The sequence below is a fragment of the Callorhinus ursinus genome, unplaced genomic scaffold (genome assembly GCF_003265705.2).
Source record: "Callorhinus ursinus isolate GAN/ISIS: 27379988/994484 unplaced genomic scaffold, GSC_fseal_2.0 scaffold1, whole genome shotgun sequence".
NCBI lineage: Eukaryota > Metazoa > Chordata > Mammalia > Carnivora > Otariidae > Callorhinus > Callorhinus ursinus.
The window spans coordinates 74,320,917-74,339,803 of record NW_027397063.1 but is presented as its reverse complement, the minus strand read 5'-3'; the positions used below and the strand labels follow the sequence as shown (position 1 = coordinate 74,339,803).

The 18,887-nt window shown below is 33.3% G+C and overlaps 1 protein-coding gene across 2 annotated transcripts in view; it reads left to right on the top strand.

The window, feature by feature from the left end:
• The window catches only part of ATP11B (ATPase phospholipid transporting 11B (putative)), a 124,950-nt gene that overhangs the window by 21,182 nt on the left and 84,881 nt on the right, over positions 1 to 18,887 (top strand). For both annotated transcript variants that reach the window (XM_025878088.2, XM_073896721.1), the window contains exons 2-5: positions 6,840 to 6,956; positions 11,904 to 11,993; positions 13,636 to 13,716; positions 18,734 to 18,841. In XM_025878088.2, the coding sequence (XP_025733873.1) occupies positions 6,840 to 6,956; positions 11,904 to 11,993; positions 13,636 to 13,716; positions 18,734 to 18,841 (396 nt within the window). The remainder of the gene's footprint in view (positions 1 to 6,839; positions 6,957 to 11,903; positions 11,994 to 13,635; positions 13,717 to 18,733; positions 18,842 to 18,887) is intronic.

Here is an 18,887-nt window from a genome sequence, read left to right as displayed (position 1 = left end):
AAAGATCTGTTTTTTGATTGACAACATGTCTCCAGCCTGTCTCAGTTATAACTCATCTGATATTCTAAGGAGGACCTATAAGCCATCTTCATTGCTACTGCTGTGTATGATTGTGAGGGGAGAAGGAGAAGGCTCGGAAGTATTTGAGAAACCTGTGTAGAAATTTTTTTTTAGGGGCACCTGGGTGGCTCAGCCGGTTAAGCATTGGACTCTTGATCTCAGCTCAGATCATGATCTCAGGGTATTGAGATAGAGCCCCATGTCAGGCTCCATGCGGAGCCTGCTTAAGAATCTCTCCTTTCTCTGCCCTTCCCCTTGCTCACATGTGTGTGCGCTCTCTTTCTCTCCCGTGCGCATGCACTAAAAAAAGAAGAAATTTCTTTTCACCCATCTGTCTCTAATTTGGATACCACAGTTAGAAGATTTACCAGTTTCACTTCTTGTCTAGTCAGTGTTCAACCTGATAGGCAGAACAGCAACAAAAAAATTCAAATTTAGGGTTTTTAGTCTATGATTTTTAAATTTGATCTAAACTAAAACAGCCTCACACATTTATTTTTATTATAAATGTCTCTCTTGCCATACATGGAAATCACCAGTCTGACAAACAAAAGACATTCGTTATTATAACGGTTGAATTATGACCAAATAGGACTCTTCTAATCCATCAGAAAATTTCAAATGGATGAAATTGATTTTTTAATTGATATTTTAAGTGTGGTTATATATATAACATAAAATTTATCATTTTAACCATGTTTAAGTCTATAGTTCTGTAGCATTAAGTACATTCACAATGTTGTGCAACCATCACCACCATCCATGACCTGAACTTTTTTATCTTCCCAAACTGAAACTCTGTAACCTTTAAACACAAACTCCCTATGCCCCCATTGACTAAACAGCTGGCCGACTGAATTTGGCTATTTCTTGTATAAGAGGAATCATACAAGGGCACCTGGGTGGCTCAGTCGGTTAAGTGACTCTTGGTTTCAGCTCAGGTCATGATCTCAGGGTTGGGGGATCGAGCCCTATGTTGGGCTCCCTACTAAACAGGGAGTCTGCCCGAGATTCTGTCTCTCCGTCTCCCTTTGTCCCTCCCACTGCTCGTGTGTGGATGTGCACGCGTGCACTCTCTCAAATAAACAAATCTTTTAAGAAAAGAGGAATCATACAATATTTTTCTTTTGTGACAGGCTTATTTCACTTAGCATAATGTCTTTCAGGTATATCCATGTTGTAGCATGTGTCAGAATTTCCTTTTTTAAGGCTGAATAATAGCTCTTTGTGTATATGTGCCATATGTTGTTTATCCATTCATCTGTTGATGAACACTTGTGTTGCTTCCACCTTTTGGCTATTGTGAATAATACTGCCTTGAACATGGATATACAAATATCTGTTCAAGGCTCTGTTTTTTGAGTATGTACCCAGAAGTGGAATTGATGGATCATATATGATTATTCTGTGTTTACTTTTTTTGAAGAGTTTCCATAGTTCCACAGAGGCTATACCACTTTTACATTACTGCTGGCAATGCACAAGTATTCCAATTTCTCCACATTCTTGCCAGTACTAATTGTTTTCTGTTTTGGTGTTTTTTTTTTTCTGATAATAGCCATCCTGATGGGTGGTAGGTGGTTTCTCATTGTGGTTTTGATTTGCATTTCCCTAATAGAAGTTGGTTTCTTTGACATCCGGAAATGAACCCAAATCAACTGTAAAGCTTTAACAAATGGCTTTGATGAGAATAAGATAAATCTAGGAACAGCAGAATGAAAAGCTTCTTATGAGCCTTTCTTTTACTAGTAATGGTAGATTTCACTTTTGCAGAATCACTTTTAAAGTTTTTCCATTTTCATTTAAATATCATTGAATTTAAATTTAATTTGGTAGAAAAGTTATTAAAGATATTTAAAAACTAAACCTGGAACCTCAAAACTAGAGAATTTAGCCCATTCAGTAAATATTCATTAAGTAATGAATTGGTACATGCTGCCTTTAAGAATCTTCAGTCTGGAGGGGGAGATGGATATACAGACAAGCAATTATTATTCCGTTTAATAAAATCCATAGTGAAAGTGTGCAAAAGGTTTGGTGAGCATAATAAATAACAGGTGCCTTCCTTTGTTTCTGGGGAAAAAGGAGTGTCAGGTAAAACTCCACTGAGAAGGAAACTCTTAAGCTGAAACTTGAAGGATGAAGAGGCTTTTGCTGGAGGTGTATGTTGGAATAGGAAATCAAGTTTGGGAAGTAATATCATAACCCATCAGAGATGAGCTTCCTGTAGTAAAGCATTGACAGATGATTTAAGAATTTGAGTCAAAGATCACTCTAAATTTTATATCATATAGTTAGAAAGCCAGTCCTAACCCACCATTGCAGTAAGCCAAATTTCCTAGAAGCCCAGACTGGTTTGATATAGATGGCAAACAACCTTAAGTCCTAAAATGAAAATTATATAACATGAAATAAAAATGTTTATTATGTTTGTTTATATCACAGGCATTTTAAGTTATTCTCTGTCACCTTCCTTTCTGTTAACAGTGTAAAATTATCTTGCTCTTACAGTACCTCCATATAGGTATATTTTATTTAAAGTCTATGTCCAGTAAACAGTAATTCACAATTAAGTTTATAGATTTGGTAAAATACACTAAATCATTCTTTCCCAGTATCATTATATTTTTGCTAGGCCATTTTCATGTGCCTTTGTACGTTGGAGCATACAGCCAACAAAAATTACTTTCTGTCCTATAATAAAGTGTGTGACATAAAGCTTTTGTTCATTTCTTTTAATAAAAGTGGTATTGCAATTTTGACTCTGAAGCTTCTTTTTTTGTTTTTTGAGTTTTGGTGGGTTTTTTGGTGTGTGGTTTGTTTTGAAGCTTTTTTCTTTATATTTTAGAGTAAATAAATCACATAAGAATAAGAAGCACAAATTTACTTCGATCACTGTGAACCCTAAAGATGTTTTCTTAGTTATGTTAAAGAAGTGTAACAATTTTAATTATAGGACTATGGTTTTAGTCTCTTGTTAGTGCTTTTATTTGTAATGTTTGTATTTTTCATAAAATCTTTGAGCTTTTAAGATTATGGAGAGGCTGGTATAGTTGGTATGAAAATGTAGAATGTTGTGATTCATTTCTAAGTACTACTGTGTGCCAAAGACTAACTTCTAAAAATTACAAAGCTGTTTACTAGTTTGGTTTCCCTAGGTCTCATCAGTTTGTGGTTACAAAAGGAGTCTGTTTTCAAACCAGTCCTGTTTGTTGTCAGTTCTTCCCCAAGAAGCCATCCTGAGATTTTTTCTACCTTACCCACTTTTTTTTTTAATACCTGTGACTTTAACATATGCTCACAAATTCAGACTGAAAAGAGGTTTTGAATTTCATACTTTCATAGAATATGAGTTTTTTATTTTTAAATAGTTTAAATTTGTGTGTTTCCAAAGCATAGACGCTACTTTTTAGCAGGAATTAAAATAGAATTAGGGTGACTAGAATAGCGTTAATCTATCTTGGTTTCTTTGCCCAGGGCAAGATGGAATCAGAGGAAAACGAAGCAGGCTAGCAGCAAGGAGTTAAAGGTGTGAATGGGTAGTCTGAGATGACAACAGGAAATGTAATGTGTGCCAACCCTGGCATGTAGCCTTGACCTAGTAGTGATTAGGAAGTTCAGACTGTATTTCTTTCTCAGTGCCATGAATTGCGGTTAATCCTTGCTAGAAAAGCATGGAATACTTGAACCTCACACTAACAGTATAGCTGTGCAGTTACTTTTGATACCATGTTTGTTTAGACTCCTTTTGAAAAGAGAGGTGTTAGTGAAACATAGATTTTCTTTTAAAATCTGCAATATTGAGATGGAGAACTGACTATAAAGCAAGTAAAGTAGGTAGGTGGTTTTAAGCTTCTTTACATCATGAAAAACCAATGAAACCTGTGCTCACTCTCATCAGAAAAATGCACATGTTATGCAAATTTGCATACAGTTTCAGAGATTCACAGACCTGAAGCCCATTTATGGATCCTGCTCTATGTCGTTTTTTTTTTTATTTTTGGACAATTTTATTCTTTTATTTTTATTGCTTGTTGCTGACTTAATTTGTTGCAGAGAAGGTGATGCTAATGAACTAAAGTTAGAGGGTTTTTCCATAAGGGATATCTAGTTGTCCCACATATAAAATTTATACCATCATAAATAGAAAATTTAACTATTTTGTGTGGAAAAAAAAATACACCTCTAGGCATACCATTGATTATAAAATGATTGAGATCATGTGTATTAATTACAACTGAAAAAACTGAAAACTGTGTAAGTGAATGTTATAGAATAAGGAAAAATTCATCATTCTCCTGGAATTATGTTAAATTATGATATTTTGGAATATAGTGATTTCTGCATTTAAAATTCAGTTTAATTTAAAATTGATTTTATTTTTAAAACATTTCAATATATCCCCTTGAAATAATTGTAGAAATCTAAGAAGTTTCAAAACTTTAGTATGTGATTACTGGTACAGCCAGTAGAGATGAATGGAGAAGGATGAGTATTTGCTTCCTAGAAAGTCATGAATGAGGTGTTGAAATAGTAACATATATAAATAACATATGTAATTTAGGGGAGTCTTTGTTTTGCTTTTTGTTTCATCACTTTAGATGTACATAGTAATACATTCCAGTCATGGTGGAATTTAGCGAAAAATAAAATTCATCAACGGTTCTCAGTCTCAATTGTCTTGACATGTTCTTAAAGGTTTATATATTCTTGAGCACCTGGTTGGCTCAGTTAGTCATCTATAAATTTCATTTCAGGTCATGATCTCAGGGTCATGAGATTGAGCCTTGCCTCAGGCTCCACGCAGAGCATGGGAGCCTGCTTAAGATTCTTTTTCCTTCTCCCTCTGTGCCACCCTCACATGAACACACATGCATGTGCGCTCGCTCGCTCTCTTAAAAAAAAAAAATTCAGAACCACAAATTTACTTTTTTTTAATTTAATTTATCCCAAAAGCTTACATACATGCTATGTAACTTACCATTATTTTTACATGGTTACAGAGTGGATGTGGAATAAATATGCCTCATGCAGTCTAATGTTCCAGTTACCTGTATGTGTGTCCCTCTTGTAACTTTATGAACTTTACTGGAAAACTTCATCTGAACCTCCTTTGAAAAATACAGCCACAGATTACAGCAGTAGCATGTAAACTCTTTGTTCATTCATTTTTATTTATTGAGTTGGAGCATATTGTGATTTACTTGAGTAATTAACAAATCACATAATCCTACATGGATTAACATGGTACTTAAACTCAATAATTTATTTGTTGAATGGGTAATGGCATATATCTTTAAGATGATTGCAATATTCTAGATAGAGCAATGAGTTCCAACTCGTTTTGAGACCTGCCTTTTTCCCATGAGTTATTATAGGGAACAATTATGAAATGTTTAAAGGAAAATTTATGAGGAAGATAAATATGCATGCCACATTTTATCTTTGAAGAAACTGATTTTGAAATCAGACACATAATGGCACATTCACATCCACAAAATGTGGTCATCACTATAAATAGCATAAACAAATAAAATGAAACTTCATGTTTTTTTTATGGAGCATACAAATGTATTTAATTTTCACAGTCTTATACTAGCTATTTCTAAGATCACAGAATAAATTTCTTAAAACTAAGAATAACAGAAGTTGAAACCTATAGATAGCACTGTTGATATTCTGATGGACTAAACAAAAATATACCTCTAGGTAATATGGGAATTTCCACTGTCTGTGTATGTATGTGCTTAATGGAAATTTTACAGGGATGCTAAGCATTGAATGGCAGCCACATCACTTAGTAGATTACTAAATTAGAGTCCTTAATATCTGCAAGTGGATCCAGAATACCAACTTTAGTTAACTTTTTAGTAACTTAGTAACAGTAGTAAATAGCCATTGACCACCATGAAAAAAATGAAAATCTGAGAAATTTCAAATCATTGCCAGATAGAACCCCCCAAAAAGGCCTTGCTTTTGGTTATTGCTTTGAGCCTGTCAAAGGATCCCCAAGATCTGCCAAAGGATTATTGAAGATTCACTTGTCGCCTAGGAAAATAGTAAAATACTGTGGGAATAAAGTATCAGTATTCTTGTTCCAGTGAAAACTTTTACATTGGAGATCATTACTAAATGTACCTTGAGAGATGGTTTCCTAATTTTCAGGCCAGAATTATATATCCATATTTCAGGGATTTGATTGATAATATAACAAGCACAAAGAGATGATTGTGTGGAATGAATCTGGGCAAGACCCTACCCAGTGCATTGTGAGGCCTGTGGGATCAAAGCTCTTTGAAACCAAGTTGATCTGGGTGTGGAAGAAATAAAATAACCTTTATCATCAGATGTGGTAGGTGCTGGCTAGGCCATCACTACACAGGTTTTCCACATCACTGAGTAGGAATCTGTATTAAGAAAAAAGGCAAGGAACCCACAGGAATGAAAGGGAAGGAAAGAAGTCTTATCCTCAGATGCTTCTGTAAATCTTCTATATATGACTTTTTTTCCCCTTATGGTAGCATTTCTAACAAAGTATGGATCATTTTTCATTACCGGGTGTATTACCTTGTTAGTTTATACTTGAAGATAATATACTAGTTTACTTGAGAAAGAAAAAAATATATGGTTTAACTTTGCTAATAATTAGATAGATTGAGCCTATATGCAGTTCAAGTCTAGTAATAATATGTGTAATCTGATTAGTTAAATAAAACCAACAGTAAAGAATCATAACAGCTAACCTTATTGATCATTATTTTTCTTTTGCTTGGTCTTAGGGTTTTGACCCACCACATCAAAGTGACACAAGAACCATTTACATAGCCAACAGGTTTCCTCAGAATGGCCTTTACACACCTCAGAAATTTATAGATAACCGGATCATTTCATCTAAGGTAAGCATTAACACTTAAAACTATAGATATATTCCATTTTGTTTGAAAAGTGATTTGTATATTCTAGTATACATTTTTATCCTTAAAAATTCAAGGACATGGTTGGGGCAAATTTATCTTTAACCAAAATTGTGAACTGTAAAGTAAAAGGAGTTGCCAATTGTTAATACCAGTTAACTAACACACCAAAAATTATCCTTAGTTGCAGTTAAACTGAGGAACTAATATTTATACTGTGTGCCAGGCACTATGTTAGGTACATCTCATATCATTTAATTCTTACAACTCTGAGGTAGCTTTTGCTGAGCGTTATGCTCATTTTATATTTGTTTCTTCAATTAAAGCGTTGGGAAATAATTTACCTAGGGTTGCACACTAGTAAGTGACAAGATTGGAGTTTGCACTCGGTTCTATATGACTTTAAAGCCTGACTTCCTCCAATTTTACCACTCTTCTGTAAACATTTAATAGTACGAAGGTACTGCTTCACTCACATATTCTTCCTCGTTTCATTTTTTTCCTATGGCTTTTTTTTTTTTTAAAGATTTTATTTATTTGAAAGAGAGCAAAAGAGAGATATCAGAGAGGGAGAGGGAGAAGCAGACTCATCGCTGAGCAGAGAGCCTGATGCAGGGCTCGATCCCAGGACCCCGAGATCATGACCTGAGCTGAAGGCAGCTGCTTAACTGACTGAGCCACCCAGGCACCCCTTCTATGACATTTTTAAGACGTCTTAGTTTATCTTGAAACTGAAGATTACAGGGTCATGCTGTCCCAACAGACTTTTCTCTCATGATGGAGGAAATGTTTTCTGTGCTGTCTGCTATGATAGCCAGTAGCTATATAGGGCTAGTTAGGCCTTGAAATGTGACTAATGCCACTGAAGAAGCTACTTTTTAAATTTTAATTTATTTTAAATTAAATGTCAGCCATATGCAACTAGTGGTCACCTATTGGACAGTGCAGTTAGAGAGGATGTGAATCAAAGAGACTAAGGATAAAGTTCTCCTTAGATCATTGCTGTTGCTTAATAGACCACCTTCAGAAGCATCTTTGTATTGCACACATACTCTCTCAAATAAATAATAAAAATAAGTAAAATCTTTTTTAAAAAAAAGGTCCTTCTTGAAAATTTTTTTTTAAATTTGGGTATAATTTAAATACACCAAAAATCACCAATTTGAAGTGTACAATTTGATGAGTTTTGACAAATGTATATATAACAACATGTGGCCATCACAAATCAAGATGCAGAATATATCCACCACTAACAACTTAGCAGCCAGTCCTCTTCCTCTTCACCTCTAGCCCTAGCACCCACTGATCTGCTTTCTGTAACTACAGTTTGGTCTGAATTTCATATAAATTCAGTCATATAGTATGAGTCTTCTGTGTGTGGCTTCTTTTGATGTAAAAATAATCCTGAGAGTCATCTTTGTTGTTGCGTATATCAGCAGTTCATTCGTTTTTGGTGCAGAGTTTAGCTGTCAGCCTACGTTTGGAGAGTTTACATTCTGAATTTGGGTCATTTTCCTTGCATGGTTCTTTCACTACCAGTATTTTCCCCTTAAATGTCCATCTACCTTTCTAGTCCTAAACTCAGATCTCTTGTCATATTTTGTGATAAGGGTGTAGTTTTTCCCTACTGTTTGCTGCCATAAGTGTGAGAGTTGGATAGTGTCTGTAGGGTAAAAAGCCATAGTTCACAATTCATATTCCCTCCATTTACATTTTTTTAAATTAAACTTTCTTCCAGTTTCTATCTATATTTTGGATACTTTCCAGGATCCATTTTTAAAATCTAGTTTTTGTAATTCTTATCTGCTGGGAGTTACAGGACCACTTTAGTCCTCTGCCAGTATTGAAAGCTGAGTGTCCTGGAAAACTTTTGGGATTAAATATCTTTACATGATTGTATTCAATGCAGCAGTATTAGGTTTATTGTTTTTGACCACAATTTCAAAAATGTAGATATTTAAATAAACATTCCTTTTTTTTTTTTTTTAGCATATGAAGACTCTCTCTCTCATTACTACCTTATTCCACTAATGCTTTCTCATACTCCTTCCAAACTAGATTACCTGCTATTCCATAAACCCATGTTGAACTTCCCTACTATTGTGCCTTTCCTGTGATGTCATGTTGATAACCACATTTTTTAAATGTAGATTTTATGTTTCTGCAGAGATTGTAGATTTCATGTTTTTATGGAAATATAAAATTCATGGTTTTGACCACAGATTCAGGAATGTAGGTATTTACATAGACAGTGTCCATTTTTTTCCTGACCATAAATGGGGCTGACTTTTTCTAAATTCTCTTTTAACTACCTTTCTACTCCCTTATTATTCCCTTAAACTCTTCCATACTGTATTATTTTCTATCCCACAAAGTCATGATGAACTTTCCTCCTCTCTGCCTGTGTTCATGCTGTCTTTTTTTCCTGAAATGGTCTTCCTCTAATTGCCCCCTATTTTCAGCCCATTGAATATTTACCTCTTAAAGCCCATGTTAAATACGACCTTCTTCATTAAATTTTTCTCTCACTGACTGCTTTTCATTTTAATTCTCTACATATTCCATCACTTAATCTTTGAATATAGCTATTGATATTTTGTTCTTAATTTCCTCTAATATTAAAACTTCTTGGTTTCTCTCATAGTGCAAGTGTCTTGCACATTGTAGGTACATGATATCTCTGTTTAATTTACCATAGTAACTACCTTTCTTAAATTTTAACTTCTTTGGAAAAGATTTAATTTCATAACTATGTTTTGTTTTTCTTACTAATGTCAGAATTTGAGAAAAAAAGGTCAATTGTATAGTCATATATATAGCTCTAAAGAAGTTGTACTTCTAATTTATTTTTATTGACCATTATTACATAACTAAAATTTAAAGCATAATAAATCATTATTTTTCTTATAATATTTTTATATTGTTTAATATTTATTCTATAGTTCCTCCTCTACATATGATAGGATAAGCACAGAACTTAGACTTGTTCAGTCTATTAATATATTTGTATTTTAGAAAACCTGGAAACAATTCCTAATATTTGTAAGCTAGTTTTCATAAGAAATTATTGTTTATTCTGAGTTTTTCCATGTGTTATTGAACTAGCCAAAGAAAATATCCTGAGATCAATTACCCTACTTCCAATTTATGTACTTGTTGTTTTTGAGATTCTGGAAGACAAAATGTATTGTCACTGTTATGATTTAAATAGATTGATGTAAATTTAGGACGTTGCCAACTTGATTCCTATGAAATTTTATATATTTGATTTGGCGACTAAGGGTGTTACCTGGAATACTCTGACCTCTATAGGGACAACTGTCTTTTTACTCCAGTTAAGATCAGCTGGAGATGATATGACCCAAAGTTACCATCTTATATGTACACATTGAGCAGTGAATAGAAAGCATCTACTTACAGCTCTTCTCTCTAGAACCCTGAACATAATCCCCACTCCCAGATTCTGGAGCCACTGGTGGTACCACTACCATGGGAAAATATGTTTCAGATATTTCAGACTAGAACTGAAAATATAATTTCACCTGAGAGAAATGTTGTTAGGTATTGTACTACTTATGTATCCTTGGGTCAGACAGGCTTTTGTGAGCTCTTCTGGGAACCTAACTCTATTTATAAAATTATTCATATGGGAAAGGACATTTCAGGTCTCAAACTAACTGATGAAGTGAATTTTTTAAATAAGAAAATTCAGAAATTAGAACCATCTTAAATTGTACCAGAGAAAAGTAGGAAAACTGCATCCTTACAAATCTCAAAATGGTCAATAACCATTAAGGCTTCATTGCCTGACATAGGATAGTTATCTGAAAAAAAAATTCATTTCAACCTTGTGTGTGTGTGTGTGTGTGTGTGTGTGTGTGTGTATTCATTCGTTCTGCTAAAGTTTTGATCTTCAACTATGTGCTGAGTAGTAGTGGTAAGTCCTGGAGATAGAGCAGTAAATAAAACAATGTCCCTAGCCTCAAGAATCTTACATTCTACTGAGAGACTGTATATGGGATAAAGTAACAGTACTACAAAGTGTTTTCCTGTTTCATATATGAAGTTGTGAGCAGTTAGTGACACAAGTAGAATTTGTACTGTTTTACCCTACCCCTATAATATAGCATTATAGGCTTATATGCTGATTAGTAATATAACAACAAACACATAGAGGTTAATATGAGCCAGTTTCCGTCCTAAGTCCTTCATAGATATATTAGCTCATGTAAACCTTATAACAACCCTATACACTATGGTTATTATTTTCCTCATTTTATAGAGGCATGAAGTGGGGTACAGAGAGATTAGTCCAGGGTCATTTAAGTGACCGTCTTACTTTAAAAATTGACATTGTGACAGATTTTTATGCCTTTATGAGATATTCTTGGTGGTTATACTAGTGATCACTTATGTATTTTTAATCTTTTTCACATTCTAGGTTATTTTTCCATATTCTGTACTTAACAAAAAATAATCAAATAATTATACCATTTCCTTTATTTCTGACATTGAGCTACATAAAATAGAAAATAAATTGTATCTAGTGTCAGCATTTTTATCAGCTCTTATTTATTTTTAACATTAGTTCATTTTGTGTCACCAGAGTCCAAAATAAATTATTAAATGTTGTTTTAGATCTGTCATCTCCAACTCCTAAAAAATTAAGAATTTAATAGCGAAATTGGTAGGTTTCAGTTTATCTCATCTTTTTAAATTACCCTAAAATTGCCAATAAATAGTATAAGAAAGAAAAAAGTATAGAATAAAAGTTCTGAAACTCTTAAAAGCCAGATAGTTTTAGTAGCATCAATATTTACATAATTTTTCTAAGGACTTAGTAAATCTGATTTTACTTTTCTTATTATTACATCGATACAGTGTATATTATTTTAAATATTAATTTATCCATCTCTCTCTTTTTTTTAGTATACTGTGTGGAATTTTGTTCCAAAAAATTTATTTGAACAATTCAGAAGAGTGGCAAACTTTTATTTTCTTATTATATTTTTGGTTCAGGTAAGCTTTCTCACTCAATAGATTAAGTTTATAGAATGATTTCTAAAATTATGTCTTCAGGGAAAAGTTGCATTGCATTCTAAATTATTTTACTATGGGATCTTTTTTTCTTTTCTGCAGAGCTTCCCAATTGTGATCAGTGAATATTGTGATTTAAACCACATGCAGATTTCTAAAAAATAGCCTATGAATTTTAAGATTAATTTTATTTTGTTTCATCACTGATATGCTGTGGTGTTGATAACCATAATCAAAGCCAATTTTACATTTCAGTTGCTCTGCCTCAGAACATAAATATTTTGGCTTTTAATATATAGCATATGTTTTTGGCACATTTCTGCTTACAGAACCATCTTTGTCCATGAAAATCTTTTTTTGGCTTTCCCTTTGTTTTCAGTTTAAATTCTTTTATTTTAAGGGGTTTTTTTTAATTTTAATTTTTAAATATCCCCATGAATATAGATTTTTGTTCTTGGGACCATTTTCTTAAATCTGTATTCATTATAAACTCTTTTACAGTTTTTTAATTTTCATATTGTTTCTTTTTTCTCTAATGTCAAAGTGTCAAGAGAACAGCTTATAAAACGAGTATAAGTCAAAATTTAAAAATAGTGATTGCCATTTTCTTTTAAAGGGGTTATTCTTTTCTGATGATACATTAGCAATCTCTTTCAGTGTGGCATTGAATTTTTGTATAAACTGAACTTTTCTCTCATAGAACCTGGAATTTCAGGGAAAAAAATTGTCAAGTGATTAAAGCTTGAGGAAACATTTACTTTTTTAAAAATTTGCTTTCCTTCATGAACAGAGAAGGAACTTCTGATTTTCTGTCAATAGAACATCAGCTTGGTTTTTTTTAAAAAGTGAGAATTTATATTAACCATGTCCACATAACACATGCATTTGTGAAATTACCAGCTAAGATCAGGAATTCAGCTTGTCTGTGGAGTAGAACAAATTTAATTGGCCTATTCAGGGTAAAGGAACATTAATAAACCATTAGATCCATTTTTTAACTAACCAAACATAATTACTGCAAAAATTACTTCTCCAGCAATTTATTGAAACCTCAGTTGTTTGATTTAGATCATAATTACGGCATCATTTTCTGAGCTCTACCCCTCTGGCTCTGTAGATGTGACAAAAATCACTGTAGAAAAAAAAAATCCTTTTCCTAGTCCCATTCCTTGTTCCCTCTTCATAAGTGGTGAATTTATTCTGAATTCCAGCGTAAAAATTGCTGACAGACTTTTCAGCATTTACCAGGATGGTAAAGAAATGTAAAATGAGATTCTGAGCAGCTGTAGCTCTGCTTCTAGGCAAATACTGAGGAGAAAGACCTTAAGTACTCTGTGTTAAAAAGGCAGAGGTGACTGAGTCCATTCTAGCAATATTTGTGGGTATGCAGTAGGTTTACTCTACTAACTTCATATAATAGCCAACAAAATGAACTTGGTGAAACTGTGAACTAAACTCTGTGCATGATATCTCTGTCCTGTTTTTTACTCTGGACCATGATACACATTTTATACAGTGTTCTCAGAATTCCCAATAAGTATGAGATTTTAGATGTTAATAGTGTGATGTATACAATATAAAAATATTAATATTCTGCATTCTTTTTTTGTTGTTGTAAATCTAGCTTATGATTGATACACCTACCAGTCCAATTACCAGTGGACTTCCGTTATTCTTTGTGATAACAGTAACCGCCATAAAGCAGGTATGAAAATACTTCTTATCCCCCCCCAAGTCATTTAGAAGTTGCTAAATATTTCCACTTCAAACTAACATTTATTGTTGTGAAAATAATTTCCATAGGAAAGCAACAAATTTGATGTTGCATATGGTAAAGTTAAACTGAGTTAAGCCACTTTTATATTTCAGGTACTAGGGACTCATGGAATGATTACCATTGTTAAAATATGTTGTTCCCTTGACACACCTTGGAAGCATCCAAAAACAAGCATTTTATATGTACAAACCAATTTATATGTGAAACAGATTAATTATTATAATCATCTTTGTAGGTTTGGCAATATTTAAAGGAAGTACAATTCAAAAGGGATATATTTCTAGGGAGTGAAGCATGTACTTTTAGCATGACCATTTTGAATAAAAATTGTATAGTGTTTTCCTACTTTCTACAGCTTTCCCTGGTGATGTTGATTTTTATATAAAGTAATACCCTAGGTTGAAATAGCTTCAACCAAATCTTGAATTGATATTAAAATGTAGGTATAGAAAAGCAAGATTATTAGATACACATGCTGAGTAAGAAATAAATTTATAGAAATGTCATGTCTAAATTGCTATCACTTCTCAAAAAATCGTGTCAGGGGCCCAGTTAAATAGATGACCTTTCCACCTGAAAGGAAGTTAATTGAATTATAATTGTAAATATGATAAATTTCCATTTTATAAGACTTAGGGATAAGATTTAAATTGACACGGACAATTTCACTATTGGGTATTTACCCCAAAGATACAAATGTAATGATCTGAAGGGGCACGTGCACCCCAATGTTTATAGCAGCAGTATTCACGATAGCCAAACTATGGAAAAAGCTTAGATGTCCCATCAACAGATGAATGGATAAAGAAGATGTGGTATGTGTGTGTGTGTGTGTGTGTGTGTGTGTACACACCCACACACACACAATGGAATATTATGCAGCCATCAAAAAAGAGGTCATCTTGCCATTTGCAATGACGTGGATGGAACTAGAGGGTATTATGCTAAGCAAAATAAGTCAATCAGAGAAAGACAATTATCATATGATCTCACTGATACGAGGAATTTGAGAAACAAGACAGAAGATCATAGGGGAAGGGAGGAAAAATGAAACAAGACAAAACCAGAGAGGGAGACAAACTGTAAGAGACTCTTAATCTCAGGAAACAAATTGAGGATTGCTGGAGTGAGTGGAGTGAGAAGGGTGGGGTGGCTGGGTGATGGACATGGGAGAGGGTATGTGCTTTGGTGAGTGCCGTGAATTGTGTAAGACTGATGAATCACAGTCCTGTACCTCTGAAACAAATAATACGTTATATGTTAATAAAAAAATAAAAAAATAAATTGACATGGAAATAAAATTGACAAACATTCTTTAATTCTGGGATGTAGTATATTCTTTATTACTTACATAGAAGGATAAGAGGAATCTATGGATTAACAGTTACATTATAAATCTGGTGTGTCAGAATACCATGCTACTGCTTTCACTAAGTTTGATTTCCTTTTACTGCTTTATTGGAGGCTTAAAAGCATCCAAATCACTTCATACAGTTACATATTTACTTGGTTTTGTAGATGTCATTTATTTCATCAAAGTAACATATATTTGTCCCTTGGACCTCTTTTCTATATATACTTTACTTCTTAGGTGATTTCATTTAGTCTAGTGGGTGATAGTACCATTTATATGTTGATGGTTCTCAAATCAACATGTATTCTAAAACTATTTCCTGAATTCCAGACACATATATACAAATGTTTGTGCAATATTTCCACATGGATATCTTAGGCTTTTCCTGACCACCATGTTACTCTCTCATTTCTGGTCTGGTCTTTTTTCTTCATATATTTGTCACTACCTGTTGCTCTGTTGAATAAATGTTTATTAGTTTATCTCTTATCTTCATTTGAATGTTTAGCTCTATGAGCGCAGAGACTTTGTTTTATATACCAGATTATTTCCAGTGACCAGAACAAAGTCATGCACATATTGGGCCTTCAATAAACATTTGTTTGATAGATGAATAAATGAATGAATAAACCTATTGAATATATTTTAAAGCAATGCAATATGTTGTGAAACTTCTTACCCTGATTTCCCAATGTATTGGCCAAATATAGACTAGGTTTAATTGAAATGTGATGCCATTAACTGAGTTGAGAAACAGTGGTGAATTTATATCTGCAAAATGAGAGAGTTTAATATGATAATGACAGTTGACAACCTGTCTTCTTCCAAAATGAGTTAAGTAAAACATAAAATCTAAAGATAGGAAGTGGGAAGATTATACTTCAAACCTGTGTTAGTATGGTTATTGAAGTTGAGTACTAAATTTACTTGAGAGCTTTTTGACAACTAAGGCAAAAGAAGAAATATGAAAGGTCATAATTTTCAAAGAGAAAATTTGATCTATAAGGATTTTTTCCCTTTTTCAGGAATGAGATTTCAGAACTCATAATTTTCTCTTGTGCAGTAACTGTTCCTAAGTTTCGTTCATTCAGGAAACACACTCATACCAGAGTGTGTACTGTTCAGGTTTATATGTCCATCACTATAGATTAGTGGAACACAATTTTGGAAAAATTATAAAAGTGGAAGTTGCCATGTTCCAATCTTCCTTCCTTGTCTTCTCCCCTTTTAGTCTGCCTTTGTACTTTTATCAAAATAGGAAAAGCTTTATTATCAGTTATTTACACTTTAATTTGAATGAAGTTATTTTTTTGTTTTTTAACTTCTTCCAATCATACTTACATATTAAGTCTTCTCTCTAGTTGCATAATGCAAGATATATGCTCTGGTAAGTATCAAAGTCTTTGCCTTCTGTGAACTTAAAACCTATGAAGTAGGGAAGATAAGACCAAATACAATAATAATTATAGTTTAATAAAGTACTAGTAAGAGCCAGTGAGCTGGAGGTATTCAGAGAAAGGATGGAACTCTTCATCTGATAATCAGGGAGGTTTTGTGGAATAAATAATAGAAATGAAACTTGGAATATTGGTAAAATGACAGTTGGTGAAGAAGGTGAGACAGAAACAAACAACTTAGGCAAAGGCTAAATGCAGGAAAAGCCAAGACCTATTTTGGGGAATGACATGTCTGACTAAATGTTTGACCCTATAGAGGGAAGTATTAAAAGATAATACTGGAAACGTAGGTTGATATTAAATTAAAGAGGTTGGAAGATTCTTTGCTGTAAGCATTGAGAGTTATTGAGGGGGTTTTGAACAAGACAGTGAATTAAAACAATGTTTTGGAAACATTAATCTGGCAGTAATAGGTAGCGTAGATTAGATTTTGTGAATTTGTGTTTTAAAAGATAATGTTTTTATCATTGTTGCTCAGCTATTAATGCCATCTGACTATGAAAGGAATTGTGCTTTTTGACAGTTTCAGAAAAGATGTTTTGACTCTCAGTTAAATTTCTCTAAAATTGACATACTACATCTTAAATGAGGTCAATGTAATTTAAGTATCTTAAGAATGCTTTCCCAAAGGTTTCTCCCTGAAAAAAAAAAAAAGACCTTCAAAGTGATCCTTAATATTTGTTTTATATTTTGTAGTATTATATTTTTAGGAAATAGATGCACGTATTTTTCAAAAACAGAAACAGTACAAAATAGCATATAGTAAAAGTTTTTTATATTCCTAAACCCCCAGTCCCCTGTTTTCCTTTCCTGATATATTTGTACATTAGTCCTGATATCTAGGCAGAATGTTCACATAGGCAGGCATACTTTTATTTTCATATATGATAGCATAGAACACAATACATTCTGTACCTCATTTTATCACTTAATGCTATCTCTTGGATATCATTTCATTATCTGTATTTATGCTACACCCCTGAGTTCTTGAATATTCTCTAAAGTAGCATGAGAAGGGGCGCCTGGTAAATCTCAGTCAGTTAAGCATCTGCCTTCTGCTCAGGTCATGATCCCAGGGTCCTGGAATCAAGCCCCACATCAGGCTCCCTGCTCAGCGGAGAGCCTGCTTCTCCCTCTCCCTTTGCCCCTCCTCCCCTTGCTTGTGCTCTCTCTTTTTCCCTCTCTCTCTGTCAAATAAATAAATAAGATCTTTTAAAATAAATAAATAAAATGGCACAGAAAGCCATTTCCACTTTAAAAAAATTGCCACTCCTTAAACATTTAATCAAAGGTTTCCTTCTGAAATGCTTATGTCTGTGCCCCTTTTTAAATGGCGATGCATGTAGCCTACCATATTTTTTTAAGTACATATTATAATTAGTTCTGTTGGCCTATTGTTTAAGAAAGTGAAAGAACTCAACCTCAGTTTAAAAATCTGTTCATTTTTTTTTGCTGTTGTCTGTAATAATGCTCTGTGAATTTATATTTTATGATTAAAATACCATTTTTACATAGAAGCAATAGAACTTATAGATTGAATAAGCGTAGGAAAAGGTAAGAATCAAGAATGACTCCCCAGATTTCTGCTAAGAGCAATTCAGTAGATGTTGATGTCATTTGTCAAGATGGGGAACATTGGAAATGCCATAGATTTGGAGGGATAATATCATCAATTTGGTTTTGAAATGTTTACTATGACACATCAAAATGGAGATATTAAGGATGCAGGTAGATATTAAAGTTTGAGTCCAAAAGAGAGATATGGGCTAGAAATATAAATTTCAGGACTTTTTGAAGACATGGGGATAGAAGAAATCTTGTAGTGAGAAAGTGAAGGGTGAAAAAGGGGCCCATAAAGCTGACATGGAAGGAGTCTCCTGTAAGGAAATTGAGGAGTAACTAGAGAGGTACTATGAAAACCAGGAACATGTGTGTAAGGACACCAAGAGAAGAGTGTTTCTAGTAGGAATGAATGTCAGATACCATGAGTTATGTGCATCAAACTAGCCTAATATAACTCTGGTAAATGAAATAAATGTTTTGAGGAAGTGTTTATGTTTCTTTTTCTCATGCAATAAAAGTATCTTCTAGTTACATTAAAAAGGGTATTTTTTTGTTCTTTTGATATTTACAGGGATATGAAGATTGGTTACGACATAACTCAGATAATGAAGTAAATGGAGCTCCTGTTTATGTTGTTCGAAGTGGTGGCCTTGTAAAAACTAGATCAAAAAACATTCGGGTATGCATTTAGTAAATAATGGAAGTCAATTATATTTTGGTATCAC